We start from the raw sequence: 16,795 nt of genomic DNA on the forward strand, positions 1-16,795 counted from the left end.
TTCCTCCGCGCTGGCGTAGTCCCTACCTTTTGGACCTCCTACAGTCCCCAGTGGTCCACTTATTCCGGGACTGTAAGCAATTTATATGAATCTCTTTCCCTTATGCACATATTTCTGGAGCCCATCTCTGCTACTTGGGGTACTACTTTGTTTTGGTGTCAACGGCGTCCTTCAGCGTAGCAACACGTTTTGTGAATAGCCGTCCTTGTAATTGTCTGCTCTTCCCCTACGTAATTTCTGAGAAGAACTTGTGGAAAACCAAGTAATACTATGATTACCATCTCCTACCCCTTTCCCGCCCCAGATTTTTGGGGGATGGAGGTCGGGAAAGGGTTTTCAGTTATTTTCAACGACAGCCAAAGCCAACCTCTGCTACGTTGCCAGCGTAGCCCACAAATTGATTCTAAAGCAATTACGCTGATGGCGTGAGGGGGGCGGGCAGTGGGTGGTGCTGCGCTGGTGGCGTTAAGGCGCTAGGCTAGTGGCGTATTTTAGCGGGCGGGGCAGCTCAGATGGTCGGGGCGGAGTTGGTGAATAGGGAAGTGGCGCAAATCCGCGGATCGCTCCGCTGAGTCTGTCCGCGCTTCGCTGCTGCCGCCGCCCCCTATCCCGGCCCCCTCCCCCCTCCGGGTTCCCTCTGCCCATCTCGGTCCAGCCCGGTTCCTGGGAGGATGAAGTTCGTGTACAAAGAGGAACATCCGTTCGAGAAGCGCCGCTCCGAGGGCGAGAAGATCCGAAAGAAATATCCGGACCGGGTCCCGGTGAGGACAGTAGTCAGGGCCGAAGCTTGGGGCTCTTAACGCTGACGCCACAGCCTCTGCTTCGGTCTGGTACGGGCAATGCGGAGTCAGCTTGCAGTCTGGTGGGGTGGAGAGTGAGCCAGAAATTGAGATTCTGGGTCTGAGAGGGAAAGGAGTGTAGTAGCCATTGGGCTGTGGGTAAGGGGTTGATGGGAGAGAGAAGCATTGGCATTCGTGGGAGTAGAGGTCTTAAGAGAGTTTGACAGCCCGCGGTTCACATGGTCATCATCCCAGCTAGCTAGGTTTCCCAGATTGAAGCTCGATTTAAGTAAATCATCCTGCTACTGTGATTAAGATAGTTGTTTATTAAGACGCGCTATTCCGGGATCTATCGTGGATATTTAGGTGAGCCAGTGGGGTCAGGATCTCTGGGCTCCCCGTACTGCACTCTGTGTACAAAGAGAGATGAGACTGGGGTAGGTTTAAGTACTGGGAATGTTGTAGCTTGAGTTCTTGACAGGTGGAGCTGTGGGTTGTATTCCTTATGTCTTCTAATTTATATTTTTTCCTTTATCAGGTGATAGTAGAAAAAGCTCCCAAAGCTCGAATAGGAGACCTGGACAAAAAGAAATACCTGGTGCCTTCTGATCTCACAGGTGAGAACCTGTCCCAAGATTCAGGTTTCCTTTCTGTGGGTGGGAGTTCCATCTCTGTGGGAGGAGGCTCCACCTAGCAGCTGTTTTTTGGAAAGCTTTGATGACATCTGTGACGTTCTTGCACCTTGTATCTTTGGTAGTTGGTCAGTTTTACTTCTTGATCCGGAAGCGAATTCATCTCCGAGCTGAGGATGCCTTGTTTTTCTTTGTCAACAATGTCATTCCACCTACCAGTGCCACTATGGGTCAGCTATACCAGGTATGGTAGATACCTGGGAAGTAGTGGAAAATTTGGAAAGGAGTGTTGGGAGAACTTGAAGGGAACAAAGTATTAGGTCAACACTTTTTGGACTAGTTGGTTTTCTAGACTTAAGTTTTCATGATAGTCCTGGGTTGGGGTTTACAGAGCAGTGGAGTAGAAAGAAGGCAAGAGACAGTGAGCTGGATGAACTCTGATGAGTTCTGATGGGGACTTCACCCAGGTTTTCTCATTCCAAGATGCCAGAGAACAGTTAGTTTGAGACAGTTTTGCTCAAGACTGTTGCAAGAATGATACCGCTTAGCTCCTAAGGCCTGATGTCTTAGGGAGCACGTCAAGCACTGGTTTTTGAAGTGTTTAAAAATTGGTTCTTGCGGGGCACGGTAGTACAAAACTGTAATCCTAGTACTTGTGAAGCCGAGACTGAAGGATCTTAGAGTTAGAAGTCAGCTTGGGTTACATAGTGAGTTTGGGCCAGCCTGGATTACTTAGGGAAACCCTGTCTCAAATGAAAAAACGGAGGAAAGAGTGGTTTTTGAATGAAGTATCTGGGTGTTGGGTGCTTTAAAGAACTGAAGCCCAATTGCCTGAATAATATTTTCTGCTTTCACTCCAGGAACACCATGAAGAAGACTTCTTTCTATACATTGCCTACAGTGATGAAAGTGTCTATGGTCTGTGAAGCTGCTGCCCCTGAAGTGGGGATCCCATACTACAAAAAGAGAGGTGGCGCCCCTTCCTTGACCTCCATCTCCTCCTTCCGGCTCAAAAAACATCTCCCTTCTTCAGGACCTGTGCTTAATATTTGAGGCTTTCTCTGCAGCCCCTCTTTGCAGAAGGGGTAATGGTGGACATGGCCTCTTATACCTCTCCTTTCTTCCCCCTCCTACCCTACTTTGCTTTAGACTTGATTGTCAGTCTCTGCCACATCCAGTAATTGTTTTGGTTTCTATTTCCTTTCTAACTGTCCATGAGGGTCAGAACCGCAACATCCAACAATTCCTTTTCTCAACCTTTTCTGGGGGTACATGGAAGGGACTGAAATTGTGGGGGAAGGTTGGAGGCACATCAATAAAGGAAACAACCAAGTTGAACTGAATTTTGCCTTGTGTTGCTCTCCTCTCCCTTTTGTTTTTAGTTTTTTGAAAGCCTTGTGGGCTTAACTAGTGGGGAAAGAGAAGGAATGGGTACAGATTGGAGGAATACAAATATATTTTGGCTTATTCTGTTGAGGATTTCCCTCTTTTCAAAAGGGTACTTTGTGTGTGTGTGTGTGTGTGTGTGCGTTTGAATGGAATACTCTTGAATATTGTTTCATGAAACTTTAGTTTTTATATATGTGTGTTGGATTTTAATGTTTAAAAAAATTATTTTTACTATGGTTTCCTGTGGAGAAAGTTTGCAAGTACTTTATACTTTGGATTAAGCATATCCAAATTTGTTATTCTGGATGAAGGAAGAGATTTTCATAAGTGGTAAAAGGACTGTTCTCAGTTGCATGTCACTTGTAGAATTTGTGCCAGCATGTGGGATCCAATGGAGTCGAATTCCAGGGAGGGAGAAGACTGGGAGGAGGGAGTTATTACCAGGACGACTTCATCTCCCAGAAGTCATTTCTTCTGTCTGGCCGGAAGTGGGACGGTCCCCTTTGAGGAGAAAGAAGGCGCAGAATTGAGGCAGTATGGTAGCCGAGAGTGCTAAACCCTTCTTCCTCTTATATATATAATTTTTCGTCCGCCTAGACTACATTTCCCAGGAGCCTGCGCGCGCTCTTCCGCTCTACCCTCCTGTTTTATCTCCCCGCCACTCCCCGGGGGAGGGGAGCGTCTTACTGCGCCTGCGCTAGTTCATGGCTTGCTGGGAACTGAAGTTTCGCAAGCTCTTACGCTTTCCTTTCCGCTGTCCCCGGACGGACTACAAACCCCTTGGTGCACTGCGCGTCGGCGCCGGTGGGGGGGGAAGAGGAGGGGAGAGAAGAGGAGGGAGGGAGGAGAGAGGAGGGAGCAGGCGGCCGGCGGCGCGGGGGGAGGGGGCCCGGTCCGGGAGTGCGGGAGGCAGTGGTAGAGGGAGGTGGCGGCAGCGGCTTATCGCACTGGAGTCTCAACCGGGCCGAAGCAGACACTTCTGTGGAGCTAGGCAGTAGAAGCAACCAAGCACCAGAGGCGGCACCGGGATCCCCGGCTCAGGGGAGGGGGGCGCCGGGCCGGGAGGAGGGGAGGGGGCGATGCTGGAAGCCATGGCGGAGCCCAGTCCCGAAGGTGAGTGCTTGTCGACCGGCACGGAGCGGCGGGAGGCGGGGGAGGAATCAATTGGCAAACTTGGAGGTCGAGCCCCAGAGCCCAGCGGGGGAGTGCGGGAAAGGGTTCGGGGGCTTTGCTTTGGAGGAGGAGAGCGACGAGTTGAGAGACCTTGGAGAAAGAGGAGTGGGAGGCTGGATTGGGATAGTTGGAGATCACTCACCGTGTGTGTGTGTGTGTGGGGGGTGGGGGGGTAGGGATACGAGCTGGAGCGCCTGAGATTCGGGGGGTTAGTGGCTGAAATGGCCTCGGACTGGCTGGGGCCCTGGAGCTGGTGGGTTGGAGGATTTGGGGACCGGAGAGTTGAGGAGGGAGGACGTAGCAGAGGACTGAGTGAAGGGCCCGGTAGTTGGCCGAGGCGGGGGAGTTTGTGGCCCTGGTGCCGGAGCTCCCATAGTTGCCGCCAGAGATAGCCTGGTGATTGTTAGAGGGGTGGGCAGGTAGTTGGGGGAAGAAGAAGAGGTCTGGGTATTGTCTGTGGTAGAGGGACTTGGACCGGGAGTAGTTGCGGGGCGAGAGAGCTGAGTAGTTATAGGGGCGGTGGGGCGGAGTGGGGGGTTAAGACAGGCGACTTGCGGGGGGGGTGTTGGTCAGAGAGGGTTAGAGGGAGTTGCGGAGGGTGAGGGGGCAGCGGCGGCGGCCGCAGGGCTGCTGGGGAGAGTAGCTGGTTGAGGGGGGGCTAGAGCTTAGGGGTTCGTAGCCTAGTGACTTGGTGAGTACAGGGGTGGGGGGGGCGGCGACAGGAGAAGCTCCGGACTCGGCCCGGGGCCCCGGCGGGGAGCCTGAGGAGCTCGAGACGGGGAGGGGCTAAGGCCCCGGATGGGGGCGGAGGGACGGCGAAATTGTGGGGAGCGCGGTGTGGGGGGGCGCAGGTGGGGCCGCGTCCGGGTACGAGCTCTCCGGTCGTCCCGGACGCGAAGTAGTGTTGGGTGTGTGTGCCTGTGTGTGTTTTGGGTGGGGGTGAGGGGCGCGCCCGGCCTCGTGCTCGAGTAGAGGGGGCCGGAGGGCGGAGAGCGGTTCAGCATGGTCATCCTGGACCCTGGGGCCCGGCGGGCTGCGTGTGCGGTCTTGGAGAGCCCAGGGCGGTGGAGCGCGGCCGGGTAGGAACTCTGGGCTCCGGGCGCGTGTGAAGGACGGGGGCGGGCGGTGGCCCGGGCTCGGCCCTGGGAGCGGTATGGCGGGGTGGAGCGCTGAGAGATCGGGGTAGACTGGGGGAGTGGTGACTGGTGGGGCGGAGCGCCGGCCTCCGGTAGGGGGAAGGGGAGCGCTATAGCGAGGCTGGTGAGGGCACAGCGCCCAAGCTCCGCCCCACGTGGGGCGGAAGGGGGAGCAGGGGCGGGTCCAGCACAGCTGGGGGCCTGCTGGCCTGTCCAGGGATTTAGGAGAGGACTGGGTTCACTTGGGACCTCCAAGGTTTAGAGGCGGGGTTTTTACACATACTATTTCCTAGTGCCTTGACTCAGCTTTTATTGCTTCTACAGATCCACCTCCGACTCTGAAGCCAGAGACTCAGGTGAGTGGTCCCTTACCTTTGCAGGCCGTTCTCCCCTTTCGGGTTTTCTAGATTCCCTCACTTTAGGGATTGTGCCTGTGGGTCCCTTACACTCCTATCTGGTTTTCATGTTACCTACATTTCTTTTCTTTCAGCCACCAGAGAAACGTAGGAGAACAATTGAGGATTTCAACAAATTCTGCAGTTTTGTCTTGGCTTATGCTGGTTACATCCCCGCTAGCAAAGAGGTAGGTATAGAACAATCAACTCGAGCTGGGACTATATTACTTTATTGGAGAAGCTTGCCTGAAATGCAAACTGTTAGGTTTGTGGTGGGAAGGCTGGTATGGGAGGGCATAATAGAGATGACTGGCTTGAGCAGCAGTGATTTAGGGAGGATTTGTAGCTGTTGATCAAGATTTTGGATGGGTCTTGGGTTGCTGTTAGTGGAAGGTGTTCTGGATGAATTTTAGGGAGCTGCAAACAGTAACAAGTAAGACTACAGAAATGACTAAAGAAATACTGGCTTTGATTTTGAGGATGCAAGCCCTGGGCGTAGAGCAGTGAAGAGATGGCTAGAACTTGAGGGTAGAGGTAACACGCAAGTGGTCAGGAGATGCTGATGGAAATTAGGATGAGAATAAATCTCAAACACCTGATATTTGGAGGAGTTTACTTTGGGGAAGATGTAGTCCCTAGTTTTCAGACTGGGTTTATGGAGGCGATGAGGTGACACTAGGTTTCTGCTGACCCTGGTGTCTTCCTCCTTTTAAGGAAAGTGACTGGCCAGCCTCTGGCTCTAGCTCTCCGTTGCGAGGTGAGAGTGCAGCTGACAGTGATGGCTGGGACTCGGCCCCATCAGACCTTCGAACTATCCAAACTTTTGTTAAGAAAGCAAAGTCATCCAAGAGAAGGGCAGCTCAAGCAGGTCCCACCCAGCCAGGACCTCCAAGGTCCACTTTCTCTCGTCTGCAGGCCCCTGACAGTGCCACCTTGCTTGAGAAGATGAAGCTCAAGGACTCTCTCTTTGATCTGGATGGGCCCAAAGTGGCATCTCCACTGTCCCCCACATCCCTGACACATACCTCTCGGTCCCCTGCTGCTCTCACCCCAGTATCCCTTTCACAGGGGGATCTCTCCCAGCCTCCTCGAAAGAAGGACCGAAAGAACAGAAAGTTGGGGCCAGGAGGGGGGGCTGGCTTTGGGGTGCTTCGGAGGCCTCGGCCAGCTCCTGGGGATGGAGAAAAGAGGTCTCGAATTAAGAAGAGTAAGAAGCGGAAGTTGAAAAAAGCAGAGCGTGGGGATCGACTCCCACCTCCTGGTCCTCCCCGGGCACCCCCCAGTGATACAGACTCTGAAGAGGAGGAGGAGGAAGAGGAGGAGGAGGAAGAGGAAGAAGAGATGTCGACAGTGGTAGGGGGTGAAGCCCCAGCCCCTGTGTTACCAACACCCCTCGAGGCCCCTAGGCCCCCTGCCACAGTGCATCCTGAAGGAGCTCCCCCCACTGACAGCGAAGGCAAGGAAGTGGGCAGCACTGAAACAAGCCAAGATGGAGATGCCAGTTCCAGTGAAGGCGAGATGCGGGTCATGGATGAGGACATCATGGTAGAATCAGGTGAGAAGTTTGGACACGGGCAGCTGTCCAGCGAAAATGTGTTTGGAGGTGGGAGGGAAGGGGGTATTGTGGATCCAAGAGCTCAGGCAAAACTCCAAACCTTCTTTTCCCCAGGTGATGACTCATGGGACCTGATCACGTGTTACTGCCGAAAGCCCTTTGCAGGGCGGCCCATGATTGAGTGCAGCCTGTGCGGGACATGGATCCACCTCTCCTGTGCTAAGATAAAGAAGACCAATGTCCCTGACTTCTTTTATTGCCAGAAGTGCAAGGAACTGCGGCCAGAGGCCCGGCGGATAGGGGGGCTTCCCAAATCTGGAGAGCCTTGACATCACTATCTTAGGCTGGAACTTCTGAATGACAACAGGACTTGGGAACTGAGCCTCAGGGTCCTCAGCCTATTTCCTGGAGCTTGGATATTGTACCCCCCACTTCAAGGCAGGAATTCCCAAGGGAGACTTGTTTGGAAATGAGTGTCTTCAGTTCCTAACCTAGCCTTGCTGCTCCATGGACTTGAAATTGGACCTGCTGCGGTTGGGGTGGGGGGTTGTATGGGAGAAGGCCATCTGGATCTGTGGAGATCTCTGGACATAATTTGTCCCTTTGACCTGCCACCCCTCACTTCCTGGGCCAGGGTTCAAATTTGGATGGAATGGGACAGTTGTCTATATAAAACTCTAGTGTAAATATAACACTCCCCTCCCTCATCCTTTCTTCTATTTCACTCCTCATTTATTTTTCTTTACCGGTTGTGTTTTTAATTTTGGACTTCCCTTTTTTGAGTATGGCAGCTCAAAGGTGGAGTACCAGAGCCTGGCCAAGTGAAGAAGGAAAGCAGAAAGGTGACAATTGTCACCCCGTTTTTAATATTGGCCAGCAGTTTGTACAGATAGCCTGCGTGTTGTAAATAAAGCAGAGTGGGCTCTTTTGTGTTTTTAGCCCTCACTGATTGTTCTGCTTGGGAGGGAGGCTTTGAAAAATCTGGCAGAAGACTAGCTGGAGCTGGGCTGAAACCCCCACCCCTCATGGTCCAATCTGAAAATTGACCCTGTCTGTTTTACCCATCCTAGGCTAGAGTAGCCAACCCTAGGGCCCCAATTGGCTTTGCATGTCCCCACCCCGGTCCACTTCCCACCCTCCCTGCTGCTTTATGCTCCCTGCCTGGTTAGGTAAGGCTGAGTGGAAGCCAGTTGCCTGCTTCTTGAAGGCAGAGGCCAGTTTGGTCACCACGCTGGGGGAGGGGGCACACTTTGAGGCGGAGTCGTTTAGAACCAGGAGACCGTTGCTCAAGGTAGCGATCACGTGGCGGAGCTTAGGCGGAGCCAGGTGAGCACGTGACTAGCCATAGCCACGTGACAGGGCGGCCTGTGGTGGGCGGGCTTGGATCACGTGGTATGGTGAGAGGTGGGCGGGGACCTGCAGCGTTCTTTGGTCGTCTGTGTAGGTGGCGCGCGGCGTCCGCGTCCGCAGTTTTGGGTCGCACCTTACGGCGGGCTCCCCCACCCCTGGTGCCCCACCGTTTACCCCCTCTACCCATCTACCGCACAGGTCTAGTCCTGTCGGCCTTCGCGCGTCTGTTTGCAGGTGTGCGCAGGCGCGGCGGGGGCTGTTAGCCTGGTCGGGTGGGCGGTGGAGCTCGGGAGTGCGCGGGCGAGGCCATGGCGGGCAGCAGCATGGGGGGCGGTGGCGTCGGGGAAACGAAGGTGATTTACCACCTGGATGAGGAAGAGACTCCCTATCTGGTGAAGATCCCTGTCCCCGCCGAGCGCATCACCCTCGGCGATTTCAAGAGCGTTCTGCAGCGGCCCGCGGGCGCTAAGTACTTTTTCAAGTCTATGGATCAGGATTTCGGGTGAGCGCGAGGCCTAGACTGGAAAGGACTGAGGCTTTAAAGTGGGTTGGGTGATATTGAGGAAGACCGATATACTTTGGGATTTTTCTGGCCTATAGTGGAGCAGTTGTTTGGTGGGGTAGATTGCCTATTCCAGAAGGGACAAGGTTATGCTTAGATTTACAGAAGGACAGACTGTGCTAGAATAAACCATACTAGAAAAGATTAGGCTATACAAGAAGAGATGGGGACATATTGATTTGGGGGATATTCTGGACTGTATTAAGATAGATTGACTTGTCTTTTGGTAATTTGGTATGCTCTGAGCAGTTGTGTAGCACACAGGCTGTGTGGGGATATTCTGTAATCTCTTGATGTAGACTATACTGTACTGGGGCAACTTGGGATATTCTGGCCTGTTCTTGGGTGGACAGCATTGTTTTGGGACATCCTATTCTGTACCAATGTAAAACAGGCCTCTATTCTAGGCTGCTCTGAAATAGATTATTTTGGAGAAATTTGGGCCATTCTACTTACTTGGTTGGTTGGAGTTTCTCTTGGGGCCAGACATGGTTTTTTTGGGTAGTCAGTACAGGGTCAAATAAAACTGCTGGGGCCTGTGTTAACTAGTACAGACAGCTGTATTGGGATATTATAGTCTATATTGGTGTAGACAGCTGCTTGTGGGGACACTGTAGGATCTATTTGAATAGATTGGGCTATTCTGAGGTAATTTGTAACATTCTGGGCTATCCTGAGCTAGAGTTGGTTTGTAAATAATGCAGGGTAAGCCCTCTTCTTTACAGCCTTTGGGACTAAGCCCTCTGGGTCCTGAGCCTTAGAGTTTGAAGGCAGGCTGGATTAGTTTGGAATAGCCTGGGTTGGCAGGAGCAGGAATGGGGTGTGTGTTGGGGACACAAAGGTTATTTATCACCCAAATGAGGGAGAGATTCCCTACCTGTGAAGATCCCGGTCTGACGGAAAGCATCATTTTTGGCTAGGAGAACTGAACAACATGTACTCTACCTAGAAGGATTGTTCATCTCTTAGGAGTTCTCTTGGCTTTAAATCAAGGTTCTTCTGCTCATTTTTGACATTGTAATCTTGGGCAATTTAACTTTTGTGCCTCATTTGTGACATGGGGACAATCAGACTCTGAAATGCTTAATTAAGGTGCATGGTACACAGTAAATTCTGGGTGAGTGGAAATTTTCACTATTAGTATTGAGGTTAGCTAGTTTTGTAGATTATGTTATAGCAATACAAAATTGCTTGCCTTGGAGTAGACTGAGCTATGGTGATAATTGGGTTATGTTGATCAGATTGATAGTGACTGGCCTTTGTTGTCACATTGATAGCAAATAGATTAAGGTGGCATATATCCAAAGCTTCCAAACCACAGTAGGTTAAAGAGTTAATCAGACAAGATGTTAATCTGAGGGTGAGAATGTATCTGTGTGTCTGAGAGCCTAATTGTTCTTATGTCTTTTTATTTAGTCAACAGATAATTTGTTAATGCCTGTTAAGCGTCAGGGATGGTGCTATATGCCCAGGATATGGTGTTGAACAGAACAGGTGTTAATGTTTGGGTGTGGGGGTTGAGAAGAAGGGGCAAGTCCAGTCTACTGCAAGAATCTATGGGTCTAAAGACCCTCATGGCTGAGCTTTGGGATATATGAGGCTGAGGAGCTTGCTTAGTGCAGAGTTTTGTGCCACGTGAAGCACAGGGGAATGGGAAGCCTGGCTTCCCTTCTCCTTGGAAGCTATTGTAATTAGGAGGTACTGTTGTTTCTTCTAATGGGTGTTTTTACCCAGGCAAAGACCCACATTTGGACAGCTTTCCCGATGTGAATTAGAGGAAACTAAAGGGAAGTGGAACAGTAGAGACTTACATGAGGACCAAAGCCTTGTCTGGGCAGGTGCGTAAAGCACAGGGATGGGGTTGGGGAGAGGCTGTCAGCAAGGCTCCTAAGTCAGACATATTTTAGGCAGCTGTGTAACCGTTGGGGATGGCCTTTGAAATTGTACTGAAAGGTTTGAATCAGACTGAAGGAAGTCTTTGGAGCAGCATTGTGCCCCTGAGGATGAGCTGGGGACAGAAGGTGAAATAAGGAAAGGTAATTGTGTGTCTGGAAATTTCTCATATGTGAGAACAAGTAGTTTCAGTGTAAGAGTAGAAGACTTGGACAGGGCAAGTGAGAGTAACTGTTCTTGGGCTGGATGAAGATCAGGGGAAAATTTGAATGGGATTGAGGGTGAGGATGGCTAATCCAGCCTCATTGATCTCTGGTGTCTTTCTACAGAGTGGTGAAGGAAGAAATTTCAGATGACAACGCCCGCCTCCCTTGCTTCAATGGAAGAGTGGTATCCTGGGTAAGGGTCCCTACTGATGACCAAACTTCTCCAAGCCTCAATCTGTTTCTAAAGCCCTACCCGGCCGAGTTGTTTGCAGCCCTAACTCTACCTCCTACCTACTTGGAGAGCCAGTGGGAGTCCCTTAGCCTTCTCCTTTTGGAGTCTCTTATAGGAGCTACGCTTTCTGAGCTTTTCCCTAGAGTCTCTTAGATTCTGCCCTTTCTGATCTTTACCTTGGATCCCGCTCATACTGCACCTTCTGGTGGAGCCATGTTTTCTCATTTGCATTCTTCTAGCTAGTGTCATCAGATAACCCCCAATCTGAGATGGCTCCCCTGGCCCATGAGCCTCGGACAGAACTGGTGCCACCTCCACCACCATTACCCTGTTTGCCACCAGAGAGAACCAGCGGTATTGGGGACTCAAGGCCTCCATCCTTCCAGTAAGTCCATTGCATTCTTGAGTCCAGGGGAGGGAGGTGAGGAGGGAATCCAAGCCCTTTGGGAAGGGAGGCTGAGGATTTGGAGCCCTGTCCTACTGAGGTGGGTTGGAAATCATCTCTGCCCATCTAGCCCTAATGTGTCCAGCAGCCATGAAAATCTGGAGCCTGAGACAGAAACTGAGTCAGTTGTGTCATTGAGGCGAGAGCGACCTCGAAGGAGAGAAAGCAGTGAGCATGGTGGTGAGGGGGGCCAGTCCCTGGTGGCTGGGTAGACTGGGAGCTGGGAAGCGGGGGCAGGCCCCAGCCTTGATGAGAATGAAGGGTGGGAGGCCTGGCTCTTGAGGTTCTCGTTTATATTAGCTGGAGGCCACAGGCCCAGTGGTTCCTCAAGGCTGGAGCGCCACCTGGCTGGGTACGAAAGTTCCTCTACTCTTATGACCAGTGAGCTGGAGAGTACCAGCCTGGGAGATTCCGATGAGGATGATACCATGAGCAGGTATGGCTCTACGTGTCTCTTCCCAGGGTTGCTTCTGTTCCCCTCCCTTCCTTCCTTCTAGTCAGTCCTCTTATGTTTCTCATGACCGTATGACCACTTCGACCTCCAAGTGCTTCTCGTCCCAACCCGTCAGGTTCAGCAGTTCCACAGAGCAGAGCAGTGCCTCCCGCCTTCTCAAGCGCCACCGGAGACGGAGGAAGCAGCGGCCACCTCGAATGGAGAGAGTGAGGGATTCTCATGGGACAAGTGGGCCTTAGTTTAGGTGGTCAATTTCGGGTTTATTTCTGGATTGTTGAAGGATAGTCTACCTCTTTTTCTTCCCACCACAGACCTCATCGTTCAGCAGTGTCACGGATTCCACAATGTCTCTCAATATTATCACAGTCACACTCAACATGGGTATGGAGGGGCCTGATTGAGGGGAGGGGAGTTGTGGGTCTTGTGGGTTCCTGGAGCTTCTTCATTTCTCTCCTCACATGGACTCCTTCTACAGAGAAATACAACTTCCTGGGCATCTCTATTGTGGGCCAAAGCAATGAACGGGGTGATGGAGGCATCTACATTGGCTCCATCATGAAGGGGGGTGCTGTGGCAGCCGATGGCCGCATCGAGCCTGGAGACATGCTTTTGCAGGTGTGCCGGGGTGGGCTGCTGAGCTCACTGGACAGGGGCCTTGGGTTTTCCATCCTGCCTTTGACTAGCTTCTCCTCACTTTCAGGTGAATGACATGAACTTTGAGAACATGAGCAATGATGATGCTGTGCGGGTGCTGAGAGATATTGTGCACAAGCCTGGGTGAGCCTCTGAGCTATCTCAGATCCTCAGGCCTCTTGTTTTGGCCCTTTCACCTTTTGTTTTGCAATTTTAAAAAGTGGTAAGACATAACAAATTATGCATAGAAATGAATGATGTAACAAATAATGTTAGAGTAACTACCCATGTCTACTACCTAGATTACAAAACAGAGGATTGCTGATACCTCAGAAAACTTGCCCTCTCTGTGTCCCTTCCCTCTCCCAACCTCCTCACTGCTCCAAGGGGTAATCATCCTCTTGACCATTTTGGTCAAGGAAGTCTTTGCTTCACTTGATGGTTTTCCACCCATGCATGAACCCTGGAATAACATGGTTCGGTGTTACCTGTTTTGTATTTTCCGTGAATAGAATTGTACAGCATGTACTCCCTTGTTTGACTCAGCAGTGTGTTTTTAAGTTATCCATGTTGGTGAGTCTTCCACATTGTGGAATCCTCCACTCTAATTTTTTCTGGCCAGCCATGTGTATGTTCTCTTCTTTTCCCTTTTTCTGTCCCTTAATCCATTTTTGTTCCAGGCCTTGGCACTCCTGAGGCCTCTTGCTTTCCACAAATAACTGGCCTTCTCTTCCCACAGCCCAATTGTCTTGACCGTGGCCAAGTGTTGGGATCCTTCTCCCCAAGCCTACTTCACTCTCCCCCGAAGTGAGTGAGTGAGTGATGCTTAGTTAAGGCTCTGAAGTCAAGAAATCAGGGGAGCCTGAAGGTTGGGCTGGTTCTGCAGAATACAGGGAATGGGTTGGAGAATGTTACTGGAGAGGTGGAATGGGAGTCTGCATCCTGGAGGGACAGGGCTGGTTTTCTGGGATTGAGAAGTGCTTATCTTGGTGGCTTTCTTTGTCCCAGATGAGCCTATTCAGCCAATTGATCCTGCTGCCTGGGTATCACACTCTGCTGCACTCACTGGTACCTTTCCAGCCTATCCAGGCTCCTCATCCATGAGCACCATTACATCTGGATCTTCTCTGCCTGATGGTGAGTCCCCAGCCCACCTCCTGTTGCCCTTTGTGAGTGAGCCCTTTCCCCAGTTTCTCATTGTCTCCTCTATCAGGCTGTGAAGGCCGGGGTCTCTCCATCCATATGGACATGGCATCTGTAACCAAGGCTATGGCAGCTCCAGAGTCTGGTCTGGAAGTCCGGGACCGCATGTGGCTCAAGATCACCATCCCGAATGCCTTTCTGGGTACCACTGGGTCCTGGGCAGTGTCACATAGGAAGGGGAGGAGGAGATGAAAAGTGGGAATGGTACAGGCAGGGTTGAGGGTGGGAGTTGGGAGGAGAATCTGAGGCCTTTTTCCACTGTGGGTGATCTCAGGCTCAGATGTGGTCGACTGGCTCTACCATCATGTGGAGGGCTTTCCTGAGCGCCGAGAGGCCCGAAAGTATGCCAGTGGGCTACTGAAGGCAGGTCTCATCCGACACACTGTGAACAAGATCACCTTCTCTGAGCAGTGCTATTACGTCTTCGGGGACCTCAGTGGTGGCTGTGAGAGTTGTAAGTCCCTGGCCCTGGCAGAGCAGCTCAGCCTGCCTTGTCCTGCCTCTCCAACTTCATATCTGGCCCAGAAACTACAGGGCCACCATGGGCATTTGAGCAGTATGTGTCCTGGCCGAGGATGAGGGCTACTGGGGATTGGTGTATGCCCATGTTCTGTGGAATAAGCTATGCACTAACTGCAGAGCTGTATCTCCTGGGAGAAGAAGTACCTCTTCTTGAGTGTATTGGATTAGTAGTTGCCCTTACTGTGCCCCTGTCCTAGTAACAGTTTTTTTTTTGTAACATATCTGATCCTTATTATTATGGGTGGCTCTGGAGAAATGGTTCTTAGTTCCTCCCCATTCTTGGGAGTGTTGGCTTCTTTTTTTTTTTTTTAGTTGGTGGTATTAGGGTTTGAACTTGGCCTTGTGCTTGCTAGGAAAGTACTGTACCACTTGAGCTATGCCCCTGCCCTTTGGGCTTTGGTTATTTTTTTCAAATAGGGTTTTGCATGTTTTTGTCCAGACTGGTCAGGATCATGATTCTCTTATTTATAGGCACTAGGATGAGGTCTAGGAGCATAGCTCAAGACTTGAGTGCTTGCCTAGCAAGCATGAGGCCCTGAGTTCAAAGCCCAGTACTGCCAAAAAAAAAAAGAGCTAGGATGACAGGCATGATTGAATTGCTATACCCAGCTTTTATTGGTGGAGATGGTATCTCAGGCCTTGAACCTTGATCCTCCTGATCTCTGTCTCCTGAGTACATGGGATTATAGGCACAAGCCATTGCACTTAGCTAGTCCTGGCCTCTTAAAGCAGTAACTTTTTACTCTCTTTCCTTGTGTTCCAGACCTAGTCAACCTGTCTCTGAATGATAATGATGGTTCCAGTGGGGCTTCAGACCAGGACACCTTGGCTCCGCTGCCTGGGGCCACTCCCTGGCCCCTGTTGCCCACTTTCTCCTACCAGTACCCAGCCCCTCACCCCTACAGCCCACAGCCCCCACCCTACCACGAACTATCCTCCTACACCTACGGTGGGGGCAGTGCTAGCAGCCAGCACAGTGAGGGTAAGTCACCCCCCAGATACCAGTGTAGCCAGGGACTGGGAGTACAGAGGAGGGGAGCCAGGGAGGAGAGACTAGATAGAGCTGGGGGGCAAGGGAAGCCAAGAGGACCCTGGGCTGAGTCTTACTTGTTCCATGCCTCTCCCCTCACAGGGAGCCGGAGCAGTGGGTCAACACGAAGTGATGGGGGGGCCGGGCGCACAGGGAGGCCTGAGGAACGGGCCCCTGAGTCCAAGTCGGGCAGTGGCAGTGAGTCTGAGCCCTCCAGCCGGGGGGGCAGTCTTCGGCGAAGTGGGGAACCTGGTGGGACTGGCAATGGGGTCCCTCCTCCATCCAGGAATTCAACAGCGGTTGCTCCCAATCTCCGAGCCCATCCAGGCCTCCATCCCTATGGACCTCCTCCTGGCATGGCTCTCCCCTACAACCCCATGATGGTGGTCATGATGCCCCCACCCCCACCCCCTGTTCCTGCAGCAGTACAGCCCCCAGGGGCTCCTCCAGTCAGAGACTTGGGCTCTGTGCCCCCAGAACTAACAGCCAGCCGCCAAAGTTTCCACATGGCTATGGGCAACCCCAGTGAGTTCTTTGTAGATGTTATGTAGAGCCCACCATGGGGCCATGCTGGGTCTTTGCCCTTGCCCTGTCCACTTATGGCTTGGTGCTTCTGTTCTGTGACTGGGTGTCTTTTTCAATCACATCCTCAATTCTTCACAGTGCCTGGGCTCAGCCTGGTGGCTGCTGCTTACCATAAGGTTATTGCCACTGTGACTCACCAGCAGTGCCTGGTCCTGCCCCTTCTCAGGGGTAGATAAGGGCCCTTTGGTTATTTTTAGCTTTATTTTTTTATAAATCTTTTTTTTAGGGGTTCAGATAGATTTTCTTACATTTTTGGGACTATTTTTACTAGATATTTCCTCTTTTATATGAAGAATCCCCATCTCTTGGGTCCCTTCTAACTCCAGAATGTGACCACCTCCACTTGCCCAGTTAGTGCTGTCCTTTGCAGGGTGGAGGGTGGTCAGTGGTACCCTGGGAAGAGGAAGGGGATTGGGTACCCTGGGAAGAGGAAGGGGATTGGGTACCCTACATAGTAGTCCAAGTAAGCTGGGGTATTTGGTATTTGGGGGCCATGTAACTACCTTTGTTCTATTTATTTTAGTCACTTGTATAAAACACCAAATAAAGCAATAGAGGCAAACTCCCCAAAGCCTCTGGCTCCTTTCTTTGGGAGGGAGACCAAGGAAAATAACTGAGATA

At 51.7% G+C, this 16,795-nt stretch overlaps 3 protein-coding genes across 12 annotated transcripts; all 3 read left to right on the forward strand.

Moving 5' to 3' along the window:
* The first annotated feature begins 541 nt into the window (after positions 1 to 541).
* Gabarap (GABA type A receptor-associated protein) lies at positions 542 to 2,754 on the forward strand. The gene is made up of 4 exons (XM_020151492.2): positions 542 to 761; positions 1,318 to 1,396; positions 1,537 to 1,655; positions 2,272 to 2,754. Exons 1-4 carry the CDS (start codon positions 672 to 674, stop codon positions 2,335 to 2,337), a joined length of 354 nt encoding a protein of 117 aa, XP_020007081.1. The 5' UTR covers positions 542 to 671; the 3' UTR covers positions 2,338 to 2,754.
* A 909-nt stretch (positions 2,755 to 3,663) lies between these two features.
* Positions 3,664 to 7,987, forward strand: Phf23 (PHD finger protein 23). Of its 3 annotated transcripts, none has more exons than XM_020151159.2 (5): positions 3,664 to 3,913; positions 5,434 to 5,465; positions 5,600 to 5,692; positions 6,420 to 7,059; positions 7,174 to 7,987. In XM_020151159.2, the coding sequence occupies exons 1-5, from the start codon at positions 3,880 to 3,882 to the stop codon at positions 7,386 to 7,388; spliced, it is 1,014 nt and encodes a 337-aa protein (XP_020006748.1). In that variant the 5' UTR covers positions 3,664 to 3,879; the 3' UTR covers positions 7,389 to 7,987. The 3 variants fall into 3 exon arrangements, with proteins under 3 accessions (XP_020006748.1, XP_020006742.1, XP_073903130.1); XM_020151153.2 differs by having other exon boundaries at positions 3,665 to 3,913; positions 6,219 to 7,059; XM_074047029.1 differs by having other exon boundaries at positions 3,665 to 3,913; positions 6,573 to 7,059.
* Positions 7,988 to 8,458: 471 nt separating this feature from the next.
* On the forward strand, positions 8,459 to 16,764 carry Dvl2 (dishevelled segment polarity protein 2). Of its 8 annotated transcripts, XM_074047027.1 has the most exons (17): positions 8,774 to 8,911; positions 10,706 to 10,809; positions 10,879 to 11,007; positions 11,194 to 11,263; positions 11,542 to 11,687; positions 11,818 to 11,927; positions 12,048 to 12,183; positions 12,317 to 12,407; positions 12,513 to 12,582; positions 12,677 to 12,816; positions 12,902 to 12,978; positions 13,574 to 13,641; positions 13,843 to 13,971; positions 14,048 to 14,179; positions 14,312 to 14,491; positions 15,323 to 15,541; positions 15,692 to 16,764. In XM_074047027.1, the coding sequence occupies exons 5-17, from the start codon at positions 11,572 to 11,574 to the stop codon at positions 16,138 to 16,140; spliced, it is 1,917 nt and encodes a 638-aa protein (XP_073903128.1). In that variant the 5' UTR covers positions 8,774 to 8,911; positions 10,706 to 10,809; positions 10,879 to 11,007; positions 11,194 to 11,263; positions 11,542 to 11,571; the 3' UTR covers positions 16,141 to 16,764. The 8 variants fall into 8 exon arrangements, with proteins under 8 accessions (XP_020007000.1, XP_020007014.1, XP_020007020.1 ...); XM_074047026.1 differs by lacking the exons at positions 8,774 to 8,911; positions 10,879 to 11,007 and adding an exon at positions 8,460 to 8,643; XM_074047024.1 differs by lacking the exon at positions 10,879 to 11,007.
* The last annotated feature ends 31 nt before the right edge of the window (positions 16,765 to 16,795 follow it).

This window comes from Castor canadensis, chromosome 11 (assembly GCF_047511655.1).
Source record: "Castor canadensis chromosome 11, mCasCan1.hap1v2, whole genome shotgun sequence".
NCBI lineage: Eukaryota > Metazoa > Chordata > Mammalia > Rodentia > Castoridae > Castor > Castor canadensis.

Coding starts and splice junctions, on each gene's coding strand:
- Gabarap (XM_020151492.2), top strand. CDS start 672: ATGAAGTTCGTGTACAAAGAGGAACATCCGTTCGAGAAGCGCCGCTCC. Junction 762..1,317: donor AATATCCGGACCGGGTCCCG/GTGAGGACAGTA, acceptor TTCCTTTATCAG/GTGATAGTAGAAAAAGCTCC. Junction 1,397..1,536: donor GGTGCCTTCTGATCTCACAG/GTGAGAACCTGT, acceptor TATCTTTGGTAG/TTGGTCAGTTTTACTTCTTG.
- Phf23 (XM_020151153.2), top strand. CDS start 3,880: ATGCTGGAAGCCATGGCGGAGCCCAGTCCCGAAG. Junction 3,914..5,433: donor GGCGGAGCCCAGTCCCGAAG/GTGAGTGCTTGT, acceptor TTGCTTCTACAG/ATCCACCTCCGACTCTGAAG. Junction 5,693..6,218: donor ACATCCCCGCTAGCAAAGAG/GTAGGTATAGAA, acceptor CCTCCTTTTAAG/GAAAGTGACTGGCCAGCCTC.
- Dvl2 (XM_020151411.2), top strand. CDS start 8,718: ATGGCGGGCAGCAGCATGGGGGGCGGTGGCGTCGGGGAAACGAAGGTG. Junction 11,928..12,047: donor AGAAAGCAGTGAGCATGGTG/GTGAGGGGGGCC, acceptor CGTTTATATTAG/CTGGAGGCCACAGGCCCAGT. Junction 12,583..12,676: donor CACAGTCACACTCAACATGG/GTATGGAGGGGC, acceptor CTCCTTCTACAG/AGAAATACAACTTCCTGGGC.